Here is a 27,810-nt window from a genome sequence, read left to right as displayed (position 1 = left end):
CCGCGCGAATTATGCGACAGTTAATTTTAGAATTAAAAGATAAAGAATCAAATTTAGGGTCACAAAATTCCATACTTTTTCCTTGATTTCCCCCCAGATAAAATTTTATGATTTTCGATATAATATTTTGAAGTTTTTATTATCCTGATTTGGAAACCGTCAAATATTTTATTGAAGGAGCAATGCAAATTACTATTAATGTTACTGACACTACTTGCATTTAATTGTCAAGTTGATAGTATTCCAAAACTGTGTGATGTACGTATATTAAACTTTCTTAAAGTCAAGAATTTTAATTTTCCAGACAATTTTGCAAAATTCCCTGACTTTTCCTTAATTTCTCTGACAATTTCCTAATTTCCCCGATTTCCAATTTTGTGGAAATTATTGAGATGTGAATAAGAAGCATACAAATGTTTAAAGAAAAGTAAAATAAATTGCGGCACCTCTGGGAATCTTCTATTTTTCACCCAGCGTATTAACTGAATATATTTTCTATCGCGGCAAATTGCTTCGTAGAAAGCGAAGATATATTTCATGCCCCCTGGCTACGTGCGAGAGACTCAAGTGAACCGTAATGAACACCGACGGTTGTGTCGATTGTTTCGCGGTGACATAAAGGCGTCGCATTGTCTCCCGTTTAGTAAGTACGATCGCACGCGGCGGGGATAATTATCAAATACGGAATCGTGTCTCAATTCTTGCTTGATTGTCTTGATATTTATTCGTCGACAGTTGTTCATCGTGTACGAGTGTGCGCGATGTACAAGTAAATTACAGGACGGAGATGAGAAAATATTGTATTAACAATAGGATATAAGTGTCACGTACGTTATGCAAGAACAGTACAGAGAGGAGAGTAACAGGAGAAGAAGACAAACAAGTACAGTTTCTCTCGCAAGGCACATACATACGTCTTACTCGAAGTCGTACTTAAGTGTACGATTGTAATTTCGTCAGTACTCGATAAAATTACTTCGGAATAGTCTCTTTAGCGTTCGTAGACTCAAGCAGCTAATAACTGTGCGGTATCAGAACCGATAATGAGGCCGTTTCCCTCAGTGCTGATATCGATGGTAATTTTCTCTCCTACTTGTCGCCTTCGGTTTCACTCCTCCACAGAGTCGAGCAGGAAGGCAACAAGTCGGGAGACAAGTTACCCGTAAGTTAAATGGAGAACCGCTTGTGACTCTCGTCTGTTAATCCCGGCATTGTGTTACTTTCGTCTAGGATCGTTAACATCGGGGTAGCCCGCACGTAGCATATTTATGCTATCACGAAATCCGAGATACAATGCGAGGCGATCGAGTTACGCCACGCTGCCTTGTGTGCACACTTATGATTCTCGCTAAGGCTTCTTATGGTCGTATGACGTACGTACTTACGGCAGCGCGTTATTGTGGCAAACAACCGCGGCTTTATCAACTTACGTACTGAATCCTTGATGTAACATTTAACGCAGTCGAATTGCAAACAATCGACTGTCTCCGACGTCAAAGCGCATTATACGTACGTAAGCACTGCGGATTTAATTAGCGAAAGAGAAGTAGAGAGAGAGAGAGAAGAGAAATGCCATTCGCGTTTCCGATTGCTGCAACTCCATTTTTGGATCGTCGAAATTAAAGGCCCTTCATGGTACAAATCGCAAATTTACAATTCCACACGAGACAAAGCGAACCAAAATGACCAAATAAAATTTGCCAAGAATTTAATCATCGTGCATCACGTAGAACAATGTGAAATAATGAAAATATAGAATATGCGAGATGTAAAATTCCCTCTCGAAATTAAACGGATTTCTTGGTGAATCGTTGATCAACGCGGATTTGATTTTTGTTATTGTAGGAAAGAAAAACTTCATCAATGTTGTTCAGCTACAATTCGATATTCAGCTTCGTATACGGATTGTAATCAATATGAGAGTGAACCGTTGGCGCGACGAAATTATTATTTCTACTGTTATTAAAAGCCTGATAGAGACATAAACGGAGTCATACCTACATTGCAGAATAATCGGATACCCTCTAATTGTGATTAGAGCGATCGACGGTGTCAGTGAGGTGTACCGATGTATGTTAACGAGGAATTCGAAACAATCATTGATACACAAACATTATCAGAGCACACAAACCGCATATGGTTACATAACATACATGCGCCCAAGTGTGTTCCTCTGTTCTCACTCGATTTTAAAGAGCACATATGCGGCATTTGCACGGATGAGATAGTTTGGGTTCAATTGCATTGACATTTACGTACGCGTAAATAATTTGACTAAATGAAGCTCAAATTAATATAAATTATCTCTCGCAAGCTGCGCATCGTCGCCACCACAATGCTTCGATCGAAGCGAACGATCCATCGAATCGCTTCGGGCATTATAGTCTGCGATTCCACAGAAAGTCTCGCACGGTCTGTAAATCTATCCGATGAGTTACATATAAATTATCAAAAGAACGCAAATATCGTAGAGCTCCTTTACGTAAGTATCTACTACGCAAGATATTCGTACACTCTAATTAGATTACATCGTAAAATATTGGATTACTAGGTTGTGTGCCTTATACTTTTATAACGTATTAACATGTAAAAGTTGCATAAAATGGATTAAATAGAAGGTTAAAGAAATTACAGAGCGGTACGCCTACGAATCATATTATTTTTCCGATTAGTTGGTATTTATGGTCTTATCTTTGTTACGCCATACCACTCTCGACAATGTCTCGAAGTGACGTGAGTCACGTCTTGTTTCATAAAGGGTACCGATCTGTAAGAGCCATTTATGTCGAAGACATTCCCTGAACTTACCAAAGAATAGTCTTCACACATAATCGACCTATCCTTGACTCCAGCGATCAATATCTATCATCAATATTCGATTACTGAACGGTACTATATTAATGTTATTCATCGGAAAACCGTCAATGTGAAAAGTACTGACACGAATGAAAATAGTTTATTTTAACATTATTGATAAAATCCGCGATATAGAACTAATACGATTAGGAAACGACTGAAAAAGGAAAAAATCAATGAAGAGAGATAAAACTTGAAAGATTAATTACTCTGTCAGGTGAGCGCTTCGAATCGGCTGGTTCATGAGCGCTTTCGTTTTACAAAATGACGGTAACCGGAGAGGCGAACGTTGGCTTTCGCGCCCACCGCAGTTGCACAAGCGTGATACAACAATTAGTTGCAAATCTCGCGCGCTGGACTTTCTAAATTCATACGAATTGGACTGAGAGCACGATAAACCGCGACGCAATAAACTGTACGTATCGCGTGCAACCAACGCCGTAAGTAACGGTGAACTGCGTTTTTCTGTGCGTTTCATCTCTGAGAGAGGTGCATGCAGATATAAGCGCATTAAGCGCGTGGCAACAATCCGCGAGATAAAAAGCAGCTTGCCCCCGCGTATACGTGTATTTGTGCATGAACCGCTTATGAAAACCGCGACGCGCATGAGGGATCGCGATCGCGTATAGTTGCGCAAGGAAATCCGATCGTTTCGGTCACGTAATGGACTCGCGAAAAAAGGCCCTGGGCATTAAGGGAGACAAACGACGGTGACGTGGCGATTTGTCCCACAGAGGTGAAAGAAATAATATAGTGGCGGAATCGAGGCCGCAACAGGCATAATGACAGTCGGGCGAGTAAATTAACCATTGCAGTGACGGCATCGACCACAGCAAGCCGCTCAGAAAGGATTTTTTTTTGTACTTCTTAATGAGAGTGTTTGGCGAGGCAATTAATACACATCGGATGAAGCGGTCAACTGCGGTCGATGGCGACGATATTAATATTGGTCGTTGACGTACCGATAAATGTCTTGTGAAGAAAGCAATTGATTTGTAAGTTAAACCTCCGCAGACTCGGTCTTTTAACTTTTTTGACACTAATGAAATTTTGCTCTCTTCCTTCATTTTTGATCAAATTTCAATTTTTATTAAATAAAGATTTTATCATTTAAGTTAAAAAAACTATTTGGAGAATATATTTTTCTACTAATGTAGAATATATTATTCATTTCCACATGTACAAAAGTCAAGAAGGGAATTTGTTTTACAAAGAAAAAATTGTACCTCATCCATCCATCCATCCCTTTATCTATTTGGTAATGTAATACATCGAAAGAAGAATTTTTTTGCTAAAGTTTCTAAACATTTAATACAGATCTGAAAATAATTTTCATGAACTGTCAAAATAATTATGTAGCAAACTCAAGCATGATGAGCAATGTTGCAAAACGTTTTGACATTTCTGCAATTAGTTTAATGGTCCAAATCATTTTCAAATTCATATCTAGCTAAATTTTAGATATTTTAGCAACAGTCTTTTCCGTATAGAGATGTAAACAGTAATCCTAAATTTTTCCATATTTTTTTTTAAAAGCCTAGGATAGTAAAAAAACTTTGGCTGAACAAAAAACCTAGATGGAGGAGGTCAAAACGGATTGCAAATGGACGATTAAATTAACAAAACAGGGAAAAATGACGTGCTTTCAGGACAATGTGACTTCGTTTAAATAGATCAGTCTTTGTATTCGTCGTTAAGATATCGGTTTCAGTTCGGAGAAGGCGCTTCTAATTGCTTCGCGACCATCATAGATACGATAGTATTGCAATTCTATGCCGGTCATTTTGCGCGCCAAAGGACGACGAAATCGCGTACAAGAAATTTAGTACCGTTTCAGCTCGTGACGGCTTCGTCGAAATGGCAATGGAACAAGACAATCCGTAGCGTGCGCACGTCAGAGACACAATTTATCGCGACCTAACAGGTAGCCGACGGCAACAATTTTCAATTAGTTCCATCCGAGTAACGTCGCGGGCGAGTCCATCCTCTCGGGGGAGAGAATTTTTCCCTCCCGTCCCGTAAATCCCCGATGAAACCGTTAACAAAAATCGCAATGAGCCACGTCACGGGTTTGCCGCGATCGCCGTCGATAGTGAGGTTCTATTCTATGAATTTATGCGGATACCCGATAAATGCACGTCGACGCGCCGGCACAATTTTTCTCGTTAACAATAGTCAATAAAATCCTACGTACGAGGCCCGCGCGTACATTGTACCCCGGTGATAACAGTCGACGAATCGTGCGAACTATTCCTGATCGCGTCATCGGCGAGATTTTTTTATCCCGCTCGAATGTTCCGCTCTCGCACCTTCCTGAACAAAGGCGCGAGCAGAGGCATGAAGTTCCGCATTCACGAATGCTGATTAATAATCTCCCATCGTACTTCTTTCTTTCTGTTTCAGAACGGATTCCGAATATCACAGACAAATGGAAAATCTTTCGTTGAAAAACAGACATCGTGAAATGTCAAAAGTCTTCGTTAAAAAGTATCAGACATCGAATACGCACAGCATAAAATATTTCAGAAATTTTTGAAATATAAATATGTTTAGAATATCAGAGTTTTAAAATATCCTTTTTCTTACAATAGATTTGTACAATATTTTTGAAATATTTTTGAAATAATGTTATGTTTTAAAACGTTTTACAAATATTTACAAAATATTTCTGAAACACATTTTATTGAAATATTTCATAAAAATGATTCGCAGAAATATTCCATGCTGTATGGGAAAGATATTGCTGAGAGATGCGGAATTGTGTGAAAAATCTGGAGATGAGACAAACACTTTCATCAATCAGGTTCCTCGTAGTACAAACAGCGCGGATGAGGCTCTTTTATGTACGAGCGATGCGACAGGGGCAAAAGTAGAACTAAACTGTAAACGGTACTTCATGCTGCGTCCAATAAGTCATGCACTGAATAATGTCATGTGCCTGTACGAACGCATACAGACGTAATATCGCTTATAGGTATCGCGAGGCGGAAAGGCTGGGCCGATTCCACGCGGGGCCCACCCGATCGCGAACGCGAGCGGATTAATGGGCAATAAATTCAAGCGCAGGACCGGTTAATTATCCAAGTCATCTACGGGGCCCGGGATGACGTATCGCCCAGCTACGATCAATACGCGAGGATCTCTCGCTCTCGTCCCATCCAACGATCGTGTTGTAACTTACCTCGTGAGATACGGGGTTGTTTTTATTACGGCCGGTGTTGGATGCGTTATTAATGGAGGAGAGCGTGGTGAGGGTCGCCGTACCGACGCCACCGACGGTTTTCTCGCTGACCTTCGTACCAGCACCGCCGACATCCTTGTGCAACGTTCCAGGACTCTGTAATCAGGGAAAAAACGGCGTTGGTTACAGCGAGTGGGACGCAATTGTCTAAATAATCGAGTCTTGAGACACATTCGAATTCGACGTGGAAAGAATACTTTTGTGCTAGGAATCTAAAAATTTAGAAAATACAAATCTGAAAATAATTGTGTAAAAAATGTTTTGAAGCGTTGCTCATCATGCTTAAATTTCCTACGTAATTTTATTTTGATAATTCAATACAATTATTTTCATTTGAATCTATCTCAATTTCATTGTTTCCGTGAACATACATAAGTAACTTGTTGCATTGGCTAACTTTACCATAAAAGCTTTATAAAAATTATACAGAATTCATCACAGTACCTGTAGGCTGATATGCATAATCGATTCTTATATTTAAGGCCGCGTCTTAAGTATAGTTTTAAGATGTCATAAATCAAAACAAAGCCGTATATTAACTAAAGACATTACTTAACGATTTTGAAATAAGAACGAGCTATAAATAGCGTACATAGTCATCTTTTCACGATATACACTATTTCTCGTTTCGAAGTAACTTCGTTGATAGAATTATCTATTCGCGCTTGAAAAAACAATTATCAATTAACTGACCCACATCTCCGCTGGTATAATAATAAGGCTTGCCGCGAAGTGACAGTAAAAACTAATCATTTTTTATTCGTCGCGCTTTATCGCTGAATTATTCCACGATATTTCGCTTTTTGACTCGTCCGTTTTCGCCTACCGCGATCTATATTCGAGCCCTCCCGTTTGCCTTTCCCGTCCGCAGACCAAACAGGCGATTCAGCAATCGGAGACAAAGCGTTAACGTGGGTGGCTTCGAGCGCAAGCCGAGCCGCGCGTCGGTGTTGACGGGACACGTGTGCGGATGCGCATCGTTGCACGTGTGCGTGCCACGAGTGCACGTCCACGATATGCAGGCGATAAGTGCGCCGAAGAAATGACGCCGCGGGCGATTACGATTCCGATGCTGCGCGATGCTGCGCGATGCTGCGCTCTCGTTCATTGTGCGATCCTCACGACTGCAACGTTTGATACCCGATGATAAATGCCCTCTACTAACTAGCTTTATTTTCTCTTGGAAAGCAATTTTTTTTACACCGAAAGAACGGTTTTGCTGAAGTATACAAATTTAACTAGACGCAGATCGAAACATGTGTATGTATTATGAAGTGTTCGGAACGGATTCCGATCGGAATTTTTCCATTTTCCCTAAAAAAAAAAAAATAGAAATTTAAGCAATAACTGAATAATTCCGATCGGAATCCATTCCGAATAATTCCATGATATGAACTCTGAAAATAACTTTTTTGGATCATCAAAAAAATTAGATACGTAGGAGGCTTAAAATTGGTTACTAAAATGTCAATATTTTTTATAATATATTATTCATTATATTTGAGCATTCCACATATTATTATATTATTTTGATTGTTTAAATTACACTACTTACATTTTAAGTATTATTTTGATAGTCCAACAAAATTACTTCTAGATCTGTATTTAGCTAAATTTTTGACACTTCGGAAATCTGCGTAGAAATTCTTTACGTGTAAAAATTGCTCTCGTTGTTTGAATTGCCATTATACGTTTAAGTGAGATTAATATCATTCCCGTATTATTTCGAGATTGTAGTGTCCGATTCAAAGTCAGATAAAGCTCGATGCGGATAAATGACGCGATTTTCGTGGGCGGAACGGAATCAGGCTAGTGGAACGAAGGAGCGAAAAAATATCGATGCGCCGCATCGCGGGGTATTTTTTCGCATAAATAAAGCACGTTTGATGAACAGAAAATCTACGTCTCGGTGCATCAGAGAACAATCGGATGGCGAAGACGGTTTTGCTTTGCAAAACAATGTAAGAATAATTAAAGCTCGTCTCGTTAGTGTCAGACAATGGAGCGCGATAGATTCGCCTCGCTGCAAATGTGGAACGATGCGCATGCAAAGGCGTATCGTTACCGCAAATGCTGCACTGATAATCGAAGTCATGAGATCTATTTTTCATTTCCTGCACTAGACTACACTATAACTCTCCTCCTCGCTTTCATCTAATATCAAACTTATACCTATCTCTGTTTGAGTTCCAAAAGTGTACAATAGTTCAACCACAGAAAATATTTTTAGGTCGTTGTATACAAATTTAAAAGAGATCGATTCCTGAAAAATATGCGGATACATTCTCATGCCTTATTTATTCCGAATTGAATCGCCACGAAATCTTTTTCTCGACTAACAAAAAGAGCATCGCCGCTACGTAGCCACGATGAGAATTAACTGTAAGCCTGTAACGGTTCAAAGGCGGCGCACTCATTACAGACGATTTATAATTCGCCATCAGGATCTATGGAACGTTTATAAACGGTGCAGTGACCCCGCGGCTAATGCGCAGTGACAGAAATCGATGTATTCTTAAGCCGACGAGTCCGCCCCTAATTATACGCGGGTCTATAATTATATATTGACGTTTAATTAGAGGGCGACCCTGGATCCTGAAGGAAAAAAATCCTTTGCATAAGGAACGCGGTCAAGAACCTACGCGAATCTCATCAAACACGTTGATGGGGAGACCATCGTACCTACTTACTTCATCGGCTGCTCTCAACAATGGAAAATAGGTCTAACAGCCTAGACTTCCATTTAGGTAGGTACCGGAGCTGAGATTTATGTCGCTAAAGCAAACTCTAATTAGCAAACTCTCGACTATACTATGTACTACCCTGAATTGAAGTCAATAGGATTTTAAACGTGTACGCTAAATTAATCTCAAGATAAATTTTTGTGTCGCATTCGGGAGAAAGAGTGGGAAGTGTAAACTAAGCTAGAGCCAACATTTATATTCACGTCGTGAAATGAGCAAGACCTGTTTATCACGTAACACAAGCTTTATTTAAACCGAATACAGGGAGCGGTAATCAGAAACCAAAACCGTCACACATCCGTAAGCAGTGATAACTCCGACGAGACTCTCTTGTCGTTTATACTTGCAGACGGTTTGGTGGTAGGAATCAGTGTTTTCTTTCTTAAATTGTCGATTTTTTCTGATCCAACTGATATGGGGAGACATGATCTTTATGGAACAGTATATATTTTCAACCTCTGTCAACAAATTAAATTTTTATCCCTCGTAATCTGACCTTTCAAACTTTAATTTTTTTTTATATATTCCGAGCTATATAAATATCTAAAAAAAATTCTTACATGTAAAAAGCTTTAACAACTTTTCTTTATTATCACAGAAATTGTATTGTATTTTATTTATTTTTTAGAGATTTAAATTTATCTACTAAAATTTCCACAGTAAAAAAAATCAACTGTGTTTTTTAAGTTCAACATTGTCAGCGGAGAGAGTTAAGTTTAAAATAAGCAACAAATATATGTATGTATTACATGGTCGTTTGACTTTACCTCTGTAAGTCATTTTAATACTAAATGTGCGGATCAGAATACGGATCTATGACATAGGCGGGACAGGAAGTCACGGGGAAACGGGAGGAGGAGGAGGGGGGGAGAAGCAACGCAGTAAGTTCGTTAGACCTGCCTGTTCGTACCATTGTCAATGTCACAGTGGATACCTGGTGTCACTGTATGGATGGCAGGTCAACGCACGTATCTACGCAACGGTACATACTTTTTTTTTCTACAAAATCGATACGAGTACGCAGTCAAAACATGTCGATTACACGCGGCAACATTTGTTCTAGCTTCTTTTCTAGCGGATGGTGAAAATGCGAGTAGTATAAGAGAACGCTTGAAAAGAAAATTGTTAAGGAAAGTCATATGCCTATGTTCGCCAATCAATGTTCCCACAACAGTAGAACTTTCTTTCCAACGTGCTCAGAATTAGCCGTTAATTAAAAACGCTTCCTCACGATGTATTCACAATTATTATTGAAAACGTGATGACTCATGCACAGAATTATCGTCAAGATATTATAGTATTAATATAAATTTTTTAGCAGCTTATATTTTTTTACATTAGATTCTTCTTTTCGCCACTTCGTGATTATCTTGCTCGACAGATGGCCGAATTTTCCATCTACGATTACGGGAAAGCGCTGATACCTGAGATGGATCTCTTTACCTTAGGTCAACCTTAATGGATGAGAAGGGGTCGAACAACGTGAACGGAAGAAGTTCGACCCTTGGTAAAAAGGATCACGAACGGATATGTCGGAGCAAAAAGTGTAAGAGAACTGTGTGGGTAGAGAAGTAGAGAAACAGGAAGGCGTAAAAAGGGGAAAGCTTAGATTTCAGTAACTGAATGCGTGAGAAGTACCAAGGTCCGCTAGTTCTATTTAAATTATCTGTATAATGCATGACTGATGTAGTCCCTGCAAAGTGAGAGACGACAACACAAAACCTCATAGAAGATCCTTTTATGACTAACAAAAAGCGGGATACATGAAAGAGGGATAAATTTAGGATCTCACTATATTGCGAGAAAGAAAGAGAGAGATGTAAAATATCCTACTTTAGATCACTCGCAAAGTGAATAATAATGAACAAGAATTATATAAAAATTTTAAATAGCTATATTATTGTTAAAGAAATAAAAAAGATAACCTTACTCCAAAGTTTCTAATACAAGTCTCACTTTTACATATACTTTAAGAAAGAAAGCGATCGAAGTTTGTGTGACTAAAAAGAATTGAAAAGTTAGTTGATCGTGATTCCATCTGAACATGGGCGAACATGTCGCGAGGCAAAATTCGTCCGCATATAAATAGCAGCAGGCAGAGAGGAAAAAAAGGGAAAAAAAGAGATATGATAAAGTTGGACACTCTCTCATCCACCCAGTGCGGCACCCTATCATTACGCTCGCTCAGAGGCAAACCTTAATCTCAGGACTGGTGGACGTCGTGGCTCTCGATTTTTCTCGAGGCACCTGGCTGCACGCGGGCTGGGCCCGGCGCACCTAGCGATAGCGGCAGGTGAGCAGATTTGCCTCCCAAACCTGCATGCAAGAGGATCGGCTGCACACCCGCTCGTTGAGGTTTCGTCGACCTCGCAGGCCCCAATCTGAACATGCAGAATCGTCGTATACCTGCGCACGGACCCACACACGCACGCGCGGATGCGTGAACACGTGCAAGTTAGCAGATGTATCCCGTATCTGGCACCTGCCAACCTGCAGCAGCACAAAGACTAGACTTAGGGCAGCAGCTGTTCGCACTGTTCTCCACGAGAATACGAGATTTTCGTAATAAACGCTCCACCTTGCCTTCACGACTTAACGCGTTGATTGGTGAATATTATTTGAACGGATGAAGACAGTTACTGTTATTTACAGCAGGTTTCTTGCTCTAAATAAATTAAAATTGACAATAATGATGATCGTAACTGCGCGTCTCGACAGAGTTCGTAATAACGTCAGATTCTACAAGCCTCTCACGTGTTCTCGGAATATCAACCTTGATGACTGTTTCTCATAATCGGGATGACAATCACGACGATGTCGCACATGCATTACAATTTCGTGAGTTCTCGTGCTACGACATTTAGCGGAACGGAATTTTTCCATCGTTATTTTTTTCTCGCATCACCGAGCAATCTCACGTTCCGGAATCTTTAGAATTCCGAGTAACGCTTTGGCCAAATCGATAACTCATTCACCAACAAAAATCCATCATAAGCGACCGAGAGTACGCACACGCAAAAAAATATTTTACTGCTCCAGCTAGAATTATAGCTATTTTTTTTGTATCTGATAGAAAATTGTGTATCATACGCATAGAATTTATAGTATAAATCTTAATTCTATCTGTCATCTAAATGATTAGATGCAATACATGTCCAATAACGCAGTATTTGTTAGAAATTTATCTATTTTAGCTATTTTTCGTATTTAGATCATTTTCGCTATAACTGCAAGATCACTTTTTTGAATGCATGGAAAGAAAAATTTTGCTTAAATATTTAAAATTTAATTAGATACAGATCTCTAAAAAAAAAGTTTTGTTTGAATCATCAAAATAATTACGTATAAGGACACTGATTGTTAGAATGTCAAAAATTTTGCAGCATTACTCATTATATAATAATTTCGATAATCCAACAAAATTATTTTCACAGATCTGATTAAATACTTCAGCAAAATCGTTTATTCCGTGCAGGAGAAGCAAATTTCATCCATTCTTTTACATATCGAAAGCGCGCCAAAGAATACGACGCGAAAATTACGTTTGAGAGATTACATTTTAAAATTACACTAAATTACACCGCCGCAATTACGCCGCCGATCACGGTGGCATACTTGCAACGGGAAAAAAAAAGGTTTATATCGGGCAAACAATATTAGTGAAACAGTAATTTCAGAGCAGCTTTCCACAGGTAGCTTTCCAATTATTAAGCGTAGCTCGCTTTTACTCGCGAGAAAGATGCGAAGTTCGATTCGTGGAAGCGACAGCAGTCAGCTATTGTTAGCTAGAGAATTTTTCTCGCGTTATTTTGCAACGGCAAAACGATTATTCGAGTGACGTCTGCGCTGCGATATCGATCGCGGGGCAAAAATCGCGGGTCAAGGACGATTGAACGAGCGAACATGAACCTACCTATCGCATAATAAATCGATCGATTAATAAAGCGACATGAGTTGCTTTCAGCAGTGGTTGATCTGGAGCAACGATCACCGTAAGAACAGGTACTTGTTCTTCTAGATCTGCAAAAACTACGCGCACGATCGTGTGAAAATCTATTTCTCCATTGCGAGGTTTGAATAGAATAACCCACAACTTTTACGAGGCACTTATGTAAAAGACACGAACGCAAGCAATTGCAACTTTTCAAATGTAGGCCAACTGCCAATTGTCTCACGTGCGCAGCGACTGGAATACAGTTAACGTCTATCGTAATGCACGCCGTTAGACTTAAGAACTGTCAGTGCATTGTACGGAAAGAATAATTTTGCTGAGATGTCTCAAAATTTAGTTGGATACAGAATTGAAAATAATTTGAACTACCAAAATAATTCTGTTGAACATTCAAGCGTAATCAATAATTGGCTGCAAAAATGTATTTTGGCAATCAGCTTAAGCGTCCTAAATAATTATTAGCATTTTACTTGTATTTGTGTCTAAATAATTCTTTTGACGAAACTATTTCAAATCTATATCTAGCAAAATTTTTAGACACTTCAGTAAAACCGTCTTTTTCGTGCATGATGCGTTTGACTGTACAAGAAAAATCGGAGAAATTTTGTGAATAATATCGTATTGAACAAAATTATTACACGATACAGGTACGTGAGTGTTTGAATATCATTCTCAGCGCTTCGAATTTATGTTAGGTTGCATATTGCGATCAATATTCCCATGCGAAAAGTAAAATGCGGAGAGATCGCGCCGTTTTAGCGAAGCGAATCGAGAGATTCGAGCCGAGCGCGAAGTTACAACGAATCGATTTCTTCGCCGGCTATTATCCATTTTTCCTCAAGACCGAGTAAAAGTTCTCCGCGTTTGCGTCCACTTGTAGTCGCCACCTTTTCACCAGGACATTTGCCAATCGTCGTCGTCGTCGTACGTGCGCTAACGCGGCCGGGACGTTTTCACAAACGCCAATTAGCGTTGATCATCGATTGGAGAAACCGCTCCCGGCATTAGCAGCATTAGTTAAGTTTCTATTAAGATTCTGACCTATTTGCAAAACCATTCACACAATTCGAGGTTGAAAAAAGAGAAACATTAGCGATTCTGAATAAATCATGTGATTAATACGCTGTGTGATTGATATTTGAAGAGAGACGAACCAACAAATGCGGACATGAGTGTGTAACATGGGATTGCGTTATTTCGACCGAGGTTGGTGCAAAAGTCGAAGTAAAATACAAGAAGACATACAGACTTATAAAACGAGTATGTACGTAAACGTAGAAAGTGAAAACATCTTGTCCTCGTTATGGAGGAACGCACGCAAAAGATAATTGACGCGCGTTTGTATTAGAAGAGTGCAGTACAGCTGCGCCGAGGCATTAATTTACGGAAAAAGACTATCATTTCATGCCACGACTCTCAACATATACACACGTACTTTCGACGCGTGACAAATCAGCTGATCATGGTCTGAGAGCGAGTTCGCGAGTGTATGCTAAAGATCCTCAAGTAAGAGATTGGATACCATACGTTTGGTATATTTTTTTTCCGCCATATTTTTTTCAGGATCCGCTTAACATAGAATGAGATAGATCATGCATCTTAAGGTCCTGAAAAGACATAGCATACCAAACGTGTGGTGTTCAATCTCTTTTGAAGATCTCTAGCACTAGTCAAAAGTTGTTTGAACAGTGTCCAATCTTTTGCTTGAGCATTTCTAGTGTATGCGGGAAATGCACGCTCGGAGCAATGTGTTATCAAAATCACGTCGATTATTAAAAACCGCAAGATATGACGTGGAAAGTCAGGAATCTATTCATTACCGGGTATTTCTCGCTTATCGGGTATCCCTTACAAATCATCGATAAGTTTCACGCGTGACTTATTAACCTTTTGCTTGTGATCGGACTCGAGACTTCCGGCTAACGGTGAACACATTCGTGAATATTCCGCAATATCGTGTTCTATATCAACCGCGTCAGAGATTTATAGCTGTAACGCACGATACCATTCCGTCCGCAAACTATAACGTTACGACATTATGCGGGAAGAAGCTGCCGCAAAATATTTATCTCTCTTGCATCATCAGAAGCATCGGTCATTGATCTTTGTGTCTTCATATTACAGATACATTTTCTTTTATTTTACAACGATCGAGAATTAGATCGGGTTAAAATAATCTTGAGGCTGAATTTACAAATCATAAAGCGGCATCTACAATGAGAATTTAAATTGAAATTAAATTTTAAGCGTAAACTTTAAGCTGTAAAAAGTTGATCATAGTCATTATTCTCCTTACATTCGACTGTGATTGGTCAATTGGCTTGAGGGGATCCTATAAAGTTGTATGTTTTAACGATTCAGTAGAACTTACACACATACGTATAAATATTCTAACTATCTAATCTTTCATATTAAGAATCTAAACCTAATTTTCAATATTGTTTGTTCATGTAATCTCTAGTCTAAATCTAAATCGAGTTGTTTTATAAGTATGAAGTATAAAACTTGTATATAAAGCAAATATTGTTACAAGTCAACGTCAGAAATCGGTAACAAAACTGTAACTTTTTTCATTTTAGACACAAAGTCAACCGGTTTGATTTGTACTTTAATTGTGAAAAAAGATTGTTAAGTCTATATATAAGGGCAGTTAGAAAAATACTTATTTGAAAAATAATCGGTAAAAAACGAATGACAGTAGGATCCCTTTAAGGCTTAAGTTTTACGCCTTAAAATCTCATTGTAAACGCCACTTAAGACATGTGCTACGTAATGCAACAACTACATAATAATATTGGCACTTTCGACAGCGCGATCGTGAGCGTTAATCATGCAATCATTTTTCTGCAATTGCTTCGTGAGTCAATCGTTTCTCAGTTGTGCATAACGCATAATGACGCTTCTCCGCTCCTAGAAATTCCTCTCTATGGATCGGTCAACAATGGGGTTCAGCTCACGTAGTCTTCTTCGAAGGCGAGCGAATCTCGAGGAAGAGTGCGTCCCGAGAGGGCTGCAAATACGCGACAAAAAGAGAAAGAAACAGAAAGAGAGAGGGAGACAGAGCTAATATAAAGAACTCGTGGACGAGCAGGCGTCGACGTGCACGCACCAGAATAGAAAAAGGGGTCGTGCTCAAGAGTCGTCGACGTCTGTTGTGCGAGCGTGAGTTGAGTGTTTGCTCGTCGATGAATCGTTTTATCGAATGCGAAATAAGAACAGAGATTTATTCGATAAGATTGGCGAATCTTCGAAACTGTAACAAGGCCAAAATGAAAGTACGAATATGTGTGCGTATAATGTTAAACAATTATATATTTTATAAAGACATAATAATAGTTCCTCTTCATTTTCACACAAGAGATACCGAGTCTAAAAAAGTATCACGTATTTTATACACAGATAAACATCATTACTTGCTTACTTTGGTGACAAAGGTCTCGCATAACAACACAGGATTACAATCTCACTTTTAATGTGAGTTAACAAGACCCAGTGAAGCATACAGTTTCAAACTGGTGTGCACATTGTAGGTGCACATAAAAACCCAGTTAAATTTCATTTGTCAGAATGCAAAAAGAACATGAGACAATGACGTCGCAAATGAGAATTACTGGAGTTTTGATGTAAATGGAAAGCAAGCAGGGAGAAAATACCCTACGTCAATCAAGATAAATCGACTCTGTACCTTTATGATGCATTGCGACGCAATAAACATATATTATGCGGCTCGCTCACTCGTCAGATAACAAGACCGCATCATGTCGCACCGCTCGAAAAGACTCGTCATCGCTTTCGAAAATTTCTCCCTTTCCTCGAGCGCATAAACTCGCTGCGTACAACATCGGACCTCTTCGATTGGGAGGTCGGCCATCAGAAGGACGTGCGAACGCGCAGTGAAACAGAGAACTTTCACGGCCACGGGCCCGACCTGGTCACTCGGTACCATGTGTATAGGGTCGAGCAACTGAAGAAAAAATGGGACCAGCAGCAAGGAGGAGCAGCCGCGTCTGTGCTGTGAGAGCGGAATCGACTATAAAAAGGAAACAGGTTATCGAATTAAAGCGATTCCAGCCGTCCAAGCGATATTGAACAACCTGAAGGCACATAATTTCTATCCTGAGGCCAATCTTTGGTGGAATATATTCGGAAGCAACGGTATTATAGCGAATTCGCGCGACTCCATGCAAAAGTTCACGTGTTCGCGAAAAATAAATTTTACTTCACACGAAAAAAAAAAGATTTATTAAAACACACACACACACACAACTAAAAACTTTACTGATTTAGCAAATCTACCGCCATAATATACGGACAGTTTTCTACAATATGTTAAAGTGACAAAGTTATACAACTGAATACAATTAACGTTTATTATTAATGATTATATTTATTGTAATAGCATAGCAAATTTGATAATACAGCAAAAATACTGATTTCTATGAAAATCAACAATCCAATATATAAGGTTTGTTTTTATCCTGCACTAGAACTATCTTACTTTCGGCACATCAAACATGTACCTATCTCGCTTTAAGTTCTAAAAGTATATACTAATTCAGCCACAGAAAACAGACGTAGAAGGGATCAAAATTTTTAACAAAGCATACTAGCTAAGATGACGCATACTTTTACACTATACTGCAATGAAGAAAACTTGTAACTAGCAATTTTCATCGCAGCAAAGAATTAACTCGACTGGCATACCGATAATTAGCTACAGACATAATTTCTTTGTTAAACCATCAAATCTTTTTAGTAATAGATGTTGAACTTACGGCAGCAAGCTATAACTCTGCTGAATCACTCAATCTATTCTTTTTCCATACATCTCTCGCAATTAATTGCATAAAACACACATCCTCTATATTCAATGGCATGTATTAAGTCTCGCTCATATGCCTACAAGTCTCATGTGATTTAACTGCGCTGCATTGCTCCGTTATTCTAGCTTCGTTCGAGGTCTCGTTCGTCTCAGCGACGATGTTCAAGCAAACAAGATCTGTCACGCACGAAGCGCATTCTTTCGTCTCGAGGCGAGGAAAAATTTTTGCCACACGGCCTGGAAAAGCGGCACACTCGTGACTGTACCGACGTTCCCGCGCGGAGATTCTCCCTCGAATCGTTTTCCACATCGCGATAAGATCGCGATAATCGTATCGGACTGTAAACTTATGGCGGCGCCGTCGTTACCCAAGATAACGCAGCGATATTGCGACACCCGGTTTTTGACCGGACAATTAATGTACCTCTTCTTTTTGCACGGAAATAGGGCCAGGGACCATTCAAAGCGTCCACGTGGCCACGCGTTAGAAACGCACGTTGAGAGGTAGGGGGATCATGCACGTGCATGATCCCCCTACCTCTCAACTCGATACTGTGAATTTTTCGTCAACTACATTCTCACCATGTTAAGTATAGATGTTATCTCGCAGGCACTGCTATCTTCTCAAATAATCGATCCGGAGTAAATTTAGCAGAACGGAGATACAGTAAACCGTCTGATAAATCTGAATACATTAAAATGTTATATCAAACACGTATCTGCGATACGTTAAACAAATTAGGAGAAAGTATCGCGCTCTCTACGTGTACAATTCCTCTTAATCTTTAGATTATCGCGTTGGTTTATCGCAAAAAATTTGCGCAATTGCAAATCTCTTGTGATCAAAATATTAAGATATCCGGATCTGATGCGTGCCTTTTAAATTCTGAGAAATCGATGAACGAAAAGAGTGATCCCACTTTCGTCATCGGGCTCATGCGAAAGAGTCAAACGCTTGATTTTTCGACCCTCTCGAAGCCCCTATGGTCGAGTCTTGCCGTAGTCTTTTTCTCTCCTGCCGAGAGAGAACGGGCTCGTCTCTTTATATTTAGAACATAGACGACGCGCGAAGCGAATGTTAATCTTCGTCGAGCAATCCCGTTGTATCTCGTGTGTGTGTGTGTGAATCTCTCTCTCTCTCTCCATCTTTCTGTCTGCGTGTACGTCGCACGAAATCGATCGCATCTAATGGATAATTCATCGTCACAGATTGGATCGCAAGGCTTTATAATAGATACAATAAAGATGATACGCTATCAAAGTGCTATCCCGCACTAATAAACGCGGGAGCACTTTTATAAGGACAAAGTATGAGTTTCGAGCTTTAACAAGGTTATCGTTGCGAGTATGTAACTCTGTCGAGATAAAAATGTTACTTTAATTTCTACGAATCAAACATTATCATTTACGAATGTGATTTCAGATATAGAGAATATAACAGGTTTGTCATTTCTTTGAATTATATATGTTAATATAAATTATTTAATATATATTAATTATATAAATATTATGAAAGCAGAGAGAGAGAGAGAGAGAGAGAAGAAAGTTCCATTTTCGAGAAACATATATTGTCGATAATTATAGCAATAATCTATAACAATTTAAACATGATTTTGACAAACGGGATTTTCTCATTATTGAGAAACCTTTCAGGTTTCCGCATCTTTAGCTTCAGCGAACAATGTGACGCAGTTTCTCTACGTTTGCAATGAAAGTCCATTGTCCGTTTGTCAATGCGAGATACACCACACGACGAGCAACGTTATGATTAGCTCACATTGCACTCCCTGCTGGTGCAGCAACGTGGTGGCACGTTTATACCTGTTGAAGATCGTGCCGCACAGTATTGTGAGCAGAGATTTTCGCAATAGGGGTTCTCGAAGAAAAAAAGATCCGCACAGATATTATTCATCGGAATAAAAAAAGTGTGACAGGAACACATTTAATTTTCTTTGAAATATTCTTTCTCCCTTTTTTCCCTCTCCGTCTTTATCACAAAATGTAGATTTAAGAAAGAATGCGTATAACTTGGACAATTAAATTTTCCCATGACTTGGTAAACTGAAAAAGCTGCCTGTGTCTCTGCAAACACGCAACCGCCGCGATGTCGAGCGTACACCTACACGCGAAGCTGGTGCTCGTCATGCGACGAGAGAGGAGCCGGAGCCGAGCGTGAGACTACTAGACGAACGTGCCTGCCTCATGAATGCATCTGCATTCGCGTTGAATGAGGTTAAACGTTAATGAGGCGCAAACATCTCCAGACGCGGCACAGCCAGACCTTCCCTTTTATTCCTACCCCATATATATCCGCCGGTAGCCCTCCGGGAACCGTCGTAAACGCGCACGACTGTACGTGCATGCCATTTTCTTTTCCCTTCGACCGACCGTCCGTCCGGTCGTCTCGCTTGGTCTGTGACGATGCACACTCGTGTTTATTCGCGGAAAAAAATGAATACTGCCGTTTCCGAGAAGCATCGAGCGATTCGGTAAAGTGCTTCGGTATTGGTGCCTTCCAGCAAAAGACACAGTGTAAGGGTGCAGACCGAAGACACAGAGCATGGACTGCGCCATTCGTATCTAAATAGTATTATATATCAAATATGGTCAACAAAAACGAGAGGAAGCATCGGCCAATCTCCCTCTTTTTTTTAAATATTGTAATTGGCTGAATAGAAAGAGACAGAAACTGTTTCTTCACCGTTCGCATCCTATCTATCTTATTTTTGTCGACCAATTTTACATAAGGATGGCGCATTCCGTGCTCTGTCTTTGATGCAGATACAATAGAAGGAATAAGAAACTTCAACCTATTAAATCGGATGCAGAATATACATTTCCGATACGTTAAAATCATTATTTCTTATTCCTTCTTTAGTGTCTGCACCAGACAGTGATCATTTCATTTTGTTTGAAATTGGCGAGGATGTAATGATCTAATGATTCACTGTGTTATCCGTGTCTTTGCTGGAAAACACCCTATATCGCGCATTTGTAAATTTCCACACGTGCTCGCGTCTGTTTATGTGCGTGTATCGAGTGAGTAAAAATCCGTGTAGACCAAGCAGAGGTCACAAGAGCGACTTGGGTGTTTATGTTCAACCGGCACCACAACGACTTCTAGTCAACTGACAAAAGAAGTCGGTCAACGGAACTGCGTTTTAGCATTGACACAATAACATCCGGCTAGTCATTAGAATTAGAATCAAATGAATGAAACAAACGAGATATCGTATTCACCTCTTTGTCATGTACCGTGTCATGCATATCGACCTCTCCTGGTCGAAAGAGAGTGAAGTTAAATAAACCGATTAAAAAATTTACCACCAACATTGTGTGCAACATGTAGCTTTCAGAGACACGCGATAGGGGAATCCCTTCACGTAACACGAGAGGAATCTGGGCTCGACATCTTCTCACGGCAACCACGGCATCGATCTCGCGGGATCGACCAGACGACGTTGTCCTACCGTTACTTTGGGCTGCCTATCGAGCACCCAGCAGTACTTACTCCATAGAGAGACTTAAGCTTCACGTGGTTGAGCGCGGGCACATCCACCATAGAGCACTTGAGTAGAATCGTGGTAGTTTGGCTGGGCATCCTTGCTGCTTTGCACTTGTCACGTGGAATGGACCGTTATATCGCTGCTACTATTACTACGCCGATTATCGATCACCGCACTGATAATACGGGAGACGTTCATTGGCAGGGTATTGACACGGGCCGCGTGAAAATCACGATATCCAAACGCAGGGAAATGCAATTACACGATACGAATACACGACGTATCGAGGAGATTCCGGCGACACGATAAATTATAAAAAAAAAAAAGGGCAGTGACACGGCAGTGGAATTTGCAGAATTACAGCGCAGGACCAGCCTCGATCTCTCTCGTGCTCGTATCGTCGCGAACGCGTTTTCTGTCTCTTTTTCCCAAGTGCGAAGAGCAGCTCGTGAGCGAGCTACCGCGGTGTACTCGCTCTCCCGCTTGACTGAGTGACTGACTGACTGACTGGTTTTCACTCACTCACAACACAGTATCCCGTGTGCGGGAATCGTGACCACCCGTCCCATCCCACCCGTGTACATTTCCTTATCCCCACCGTCCAGTCGTCGCGGCGTCGAGCGCCAATCGCCGCCGCCGAGAGAGCGCACGCACACGCGTGTCCGTGGACCACGCGTGTGGAACAGCTGCTGCGCGCCCGCTCGCGCTCGTGTGTGCGTGCGTAGGTTTAACTGCACACGCACACACTTGCTGTCTCTGCGTGCGTGTGTCTCTGCACACGAGGGAGAAAATTGAATCGATCAGTGGGAAAGGGTGTATCTACCGAGATAATGAGGCCTTCTTCTTCTTTTTCTTTTTTTTTCCAGGAAACGTGGGAAAAGGCTTTGAGCGTTTTTGTGCGTAATTTCCTGTAAAAGTTGATAATGAAGGGACACGATAAATCACGTCGTGATATACAACGGAGAAATCGGTATACATGAGGAATGACACTTGAGACAACAGACGGCGGTGTTTAACACGTCAAAACAAAGAGCTATCTCAGGCAGTGTAAACAGTATAAACCCGAACACACGCCATAAATTATGCGATTGAACAAAACGCAAAGAAACGTATCGGTATCTTCGCCGGTTGCCCGTACAATTTCCAACGTTTCTATTGCATCGTGACCTCTCTGTTATGATTTATAACTATCGCGAGGGAGTATCCTTCATGCTCGCGCGACTATCTCGCCATATGAGGAGGACACGGCGCAAAACGAATGAATCTACCAGTTGCAACGTCGTGAACAAAAAGTCGCCTGATTTACTTTCACTCTTATCTGCCGTTACTCCTTGCGAACTGACGTGTGGAAATTGCAGATTTGCGCGGCGACTCACTTCCGCCTGGTTTTCAAGCGTCAATGAAACGCGAGGCGAATGCGCTCGTAAAACCTTGAAAACTGTGTTCCTCGAACAGGAATAATTTTTTCGTGCTATTCCAAAAAAAACATGTTGAAGAAACAAAAATCACATTTAAAGACTGATTTTTATGGAGAAATAACATTTGTAGCTCTTCCAACAAACAGAAAAACTATAATAAGAAACAAAATTGATACTGGAATTGCAATGTTTGAATTTGGAAAACTCATTACATAATTTTGAAGAAATTGTGTTATAATTGAAAATAAAATATGAAAAAAAGTGAAGTTATGGGGATATTCATTATTTTAGTTAAAAGTTCCAAATCAAAATTTTAAAACTGTCCTACAGAAAAGTTGCAAATTTTGAAATGTATACACTTTTCTCTCAACGACCAAGTGATATGTTTAAATAAATATAGGTATAATAGTATTATTACAAATAATTATTATAAATTATTTAAATGCAATAGTTAAAAAAATTATAATTTAGATTAATAATTTAGAGAACACACGCGTGACTAAAGGAAGGAGTTGTAAATGAAATACGAATGAAATACAGTGCAGGAAACTTGGAACGATACTTCAAGATGTAGCTACATCGTAACCGTACCACTGTCGTGGTCAGGATCAACTTGTCAAGGTAATGTCCAGCGGCTAAGACGCTCTGCTTTACCTCAGTAAGACCGCACCGGATGAAAACCACAAATTTCTCGATCGCGTGAGGACAGATCTTCGTTGCTACTGTCGCAGCAGCAGCAGCAGCAACAGCAGGTGAGTAAGTTTTTCACGTTAGTGTTGCAAGCGCGTGTCTCGTGATACTAATCTTGATTTCGTGCTCCGTCTGTGAAATGTCGGCTGCCAGTTACGCAAGTCTGTTGCAGCGGCCTTTAATCTCGGGTAGGGTCAAGCGCCAGCGAATTGACACCTCATTTAGCGTCTTTGGAAGGATTCCCATTTAGACACTTCATGATAATGAAAAAGCCGTAAATTTACCGCTCGAGACAATTAGCTTTAGTTCTCTCAGTCCCAGTGTGCTATCATTTCTTAGTTTAAAAATTATATACTATGTATAGAGATACGAGTTTTTAAATAGATTTGCTGAGATTTGCCTGCGTTAGCCTATATGCTTCCTTTATTAATTATAGGTCTGTTTTTTAATTGCTGCACTCTGAACCGGTGCAATAAGTTGAAGTGAAACAAATGTATTTCTACAATCAAAAAATAACGGGAAAATACAAATGGGCGTTAGGAGTCAGCGCTGGATATTATATTGCGCAATGCTAACTAATACCTATTAATCAAAATTAAATTTGTGACACATTAATAGGTATTAGCATTGCGTAATATAATATCCAGCGCTGACTCCTAACGCCCATTTGTATTTTACCGTTATTTTTTGATTGTATTAATTTAAGGAGTCTATAAATTTTGTATTTTTCTTTATTGGAAATGTATGTGTACCAGTTCAGAAAGTGCAGCGATAAACAAGCAGACCTTATTATTGACTTAGTTCAGAAGGTCACTATCTTTTACAATTAAAAAATTATAGTTTCTTTAAATGAAAAACGTTTCTATATAAATTTAGATATCTCGTATAATTACACAACCAGAACCGATACGGTTCTAAAAAAGAAGCACGCAAAAAATTCTGTACGTCTAGACAGCACGTTCACGTCATCGAGAAGAGTATCCCGATAATAGCGAGGTCGAAGTCAACAAGACGAATGCCCAATACGCTTGTCCGATCACGTAACAGCAACGGTTCGTAACGGGCCCAGGCTCTGTCGCGCGATGTCGGGGCCCGCCTAGGATCTCGGCGGTATCGTGGTCCCGTCGTTCGTCGGCCGAGTCAGCCGCCGGCATAATAATCGCATAAATTCGCGGAAGCATAGCAGGCTCGATGACATTGGGACCCGAGTGTCGCCACACGCGACTTCCTCTCTTCGTCCCCCCGGTCTTAACCCGCCTCCCTTCTCCAGGTTTTCATCCGGCCGCGGCGGGGCGCCTTGCGACAAGAGACTTTAACCATAAGTGGACAATGGAAGACCGGACCGCGCGGGGCTCATTATATACGACGCGGACGGTGCATTTACGAGGGTGTGCGCTCGCGTTCGCGTGGGTGTTCGTCGTGTACACGTGACTGCGGGTCTTTGTTGTGCCATCGTAAAGAAGAAACGGCGAAGGGACGAGATCGTGCCGAGGCCGTGGTATATACGCGACAGCTGTCTGACCCGATTCTGCGAAAAGACTTCTAACCGTAATCGCGCGGTGGGCGAGCGTTTTTTTTTGTGACGTCGTTGTCGTCGTTGTCGTCGAGGAAAAGCGAACGCACGCGAGCAGATAACTATGTCCACTAGATAAAATAGCAGGGAGTGACCTCACCTGTGCAATTACGTACCGGGCTACCGGCACTGACTCATTATCAGAGACGCGCATGAATGTACTCACTTCCACAAACTACATTTCCAAATTACATTTTACTGAATTTTCTTTATCTTCGTATAATCGCGTATGAATCGATAAGTCGGTTTACGGAAAAAATCTGATTGCATAAATTGGAAGTCGGATGAGTCAACTAGAAAAGTTGACAGATGCTTGTAATTAAATCTGTCAAGCATTCTTGTTGAGAATAACCGGAAATTCAATTACCCTCATTACACGGAAAGAACGGTTTTGCTAAAATATCTAAAAATTTAGCTAGATATAGATCTGAAAATAATTTTGTTGAATCATCAAAATAATTATGTAGAATTTTCAAACGCAATACTGTATAAAGTGTTTTGAAAAGAAATGCTGTATAGTTTTGACATTCTAGCAATCAGTTTGAGTTTCTGGGTATATTTCTTTTGACTGTCTCCAATAAAACACAGTATTTTTACGTCGATACCTAGTTAAATTTTAAACCATTCTTTCCACGAAGATTCCTGATTATGATCAGAATGTATCCCGTATTTCTTGTTGATATAATCAAAACATTTTCTTTAATGTTCGGTTTCAAACTTAACACCATGATCTATATCAGCACTTTCTCTAGACTGAAAGAAATGTTAGTATGAATAATCATTACTTTGTTGATTGCTTTATTGTGAATAAGTGAATTACAAAAACTTTCTTACTTCTTAATTTAAAAATATGTTAAAGTAATTTTAATTAAAACAATTTTTTAATTAAAAAATAAGAAATTTTTTGTAATTTATATAAGAACGAAATAATGGTTATTTATATCATATGTTTCTTTCAGCGTATTGTTAAGATATATTCCTGATATTAAACAACCTAAGGCAGTATATCTGAAATAATAAAAAGTTCAATGTAACTAAAAATTTCCAACGATTTCGCTTCACGGAATGAATTCGTCGGGGCAAATCCAACTCACACGCTAAATAATTAATTCGTAAAGTCAAATGCCAATGCAAATGCGTCGAAAGGCACACAGCAGTGGTCGCGTCTCGCTGGAGCAATGTGAAAAAGACGCGTGAGTCATCATCAGAGATCATACCGCGTCACGAAAGTGAGAGGGGCAATCGCGCTGACTCAATACGATATTTACCTGAAAATGAAATTTCACGCGGCACATCAGGTGCAAAACTTATGTTCGCTCTGATCGTGTGACCGCCGCGATTTCGCATTTTGTTAGTAATACTTTCCGGAATTCCGATAACGAAATCCCACGAGGAAACGCGTCATTATCACACAGTGCCAGCAGTGTCGAGCATCTGTAGGAATTTTCTTATATCCAGACTATTTCTGTTTCGGATCGTTAACACATTACAACGCACAAATATTATTTTTTGCGCCTGTGAATACCATTATTTTCGTCCATTCGGACGCAGAACTGTATATTAAAAAAAAGTATCTGATAAAACCATTCAAGTCTAGACGATGATTATTAAAGATGAAATAATTGATGAAATAATTTAAATTAAATGTTCAATAATAAAAATTCACTAAAGTAAAATAAACGTTTATTTCACTTTTTTAAATATCATCCTATTTTTTCAATTATTACCAAATGATTGGTTATTATTATTATATATGTTTGATGATATTTATTAAATTGCACCAATGCGCTAAACAAAATAATTTGGTCAATTATTTTCAGATTTTTTCAGTGTCTGTCTCATGATTTTATTCCACAAAAATTATCAATGATATTTTATATAATGAAATATCTTTTTTTTTTTTAAATTATCTCTGGGCAAGGAAAACATACGCATTTACATTTTTGAAACCGATGGAAAAACCTCGAAATGTCACGCACGATTCATAGGTCGCACTCGAATCTATCATATCGCAAAACGGATGCAATCACCCGGGAAAAAGATTCTTGCATTTTTCATTTTTCATGGAAGAGATGGTCAATGATTAGAAAAAAAAAGGATCAGAATAAATGCATTTCGAGCGATATTCTTTCCGATAATTTCAGTCGTGCTCGTAAACAAGAAAGAACCGCTTTCTCTGCTGATTTATTTATATCCCATACATCACTTTCCGACGCATTGTATTATCATACATTACAACAAGGCGGATCTATCGTTGTCTATTTCCTTGCGCGCTTCGGGAAGAACGCAATCAGCTGGAAACCGATATGAATTTGAGTCCCGTTTAATCTTCAACTCACTCTCGGGAATATTTGACTTATGTGACAACCGTGATCCTGATGATTCCGCAGAGTAGAGAGGTATTCTCCACGGATGGTAATATTCCTTCCATCTCCTTCGGTCTTTGCGTGCGTTTTGTTTAGTAATAGCGGTGTGTTCCATAATAATCGCGACGGTAAACGGACGGACGTGCCATGTCGAAGTTCATAAAAATCGAAATTGCACCGTGAGTGCAGTTACGTGCGCAGTGTATGGAAATACAATTATGGGCGTATCTACCAACCGCTCTTTCGAAACAATATCATGTACCGTTTTATATTGTCGACCTCTGTACGGCTTATATCGTTCCTTCACGATTTAATATATATAGATTTATATATAGATGTAATACCTTCGCGTCCTTCAGCTTCTGAACGGTAAAGTACTCGCTCACGTTGCAAGTTGCCGTAATACTTCCTGGAGGCGAGTGTTACTCGCGCGCTCGCAAGTGCTAATTTTCCGCTCCGTTCGAGGTGTTGCGGCAACTCGCGGGAAAACAAGGCAATTTTTGCTTTCGACACTTGCTCCGAACTATCGGAAAAAGTGCCTAAAAGTCGAAAGTTCGCGCGAACTTCGCCGTGTCCGCCGGCGCGCGCGTGTTCTCTGTGATGGAAATAAAAAGGCCACAGTTCCGCGGGCAAGATACGTCG

General features: G+C 39.9%; 1 protein-coding gene across 3 annotated transcripts in view; it reads right to left on the bottom strand.

Annotated features, from left to right (window-relative positions):
* Window positions 1–27,810, bottom strand: part of LOC108758765 (uncharacterized) — a 181,162-nt gene that overhangs the window by 25,562 nt on the left and 127,790 nt on the right. For all 3 annotated transcript variants that reach the window (XM_018503855.1, XM_018503857.1, XM_018503856.1), the window contains one exon: window positions 6,038–6,193. In XM_018503855.1, coding sequence (XP_018359357.1) covers window positions 6,038–6,193 — 156 coding nt within the window. The remainder of the gene's footprint in view (window positions 1–6,037; window positions 6,194–27,810) is intronic.

This window comes from Trachymyrmex cornetzi, unplaced genomic scaffold (genome assembly GCF_001594075.2).
Source record: "Trachymyrmex cornetzi isolate Tcor2-1 unplaced genomic scaffold, Tcor1.1 scaffold16, whole genome shotgun sequence".
NCBI lineage: Eukaryota > Metazoa > Arthropoda > Insecta > Hymenoptera > Formicidae > Trachymyrmex > Trachymyrmex cornetzi.
The sequence above is the reverse complement of the archived record's forward strand: the minus strand, read 5'-3'. Positions and strand labels throughout refer to the sequence as shown.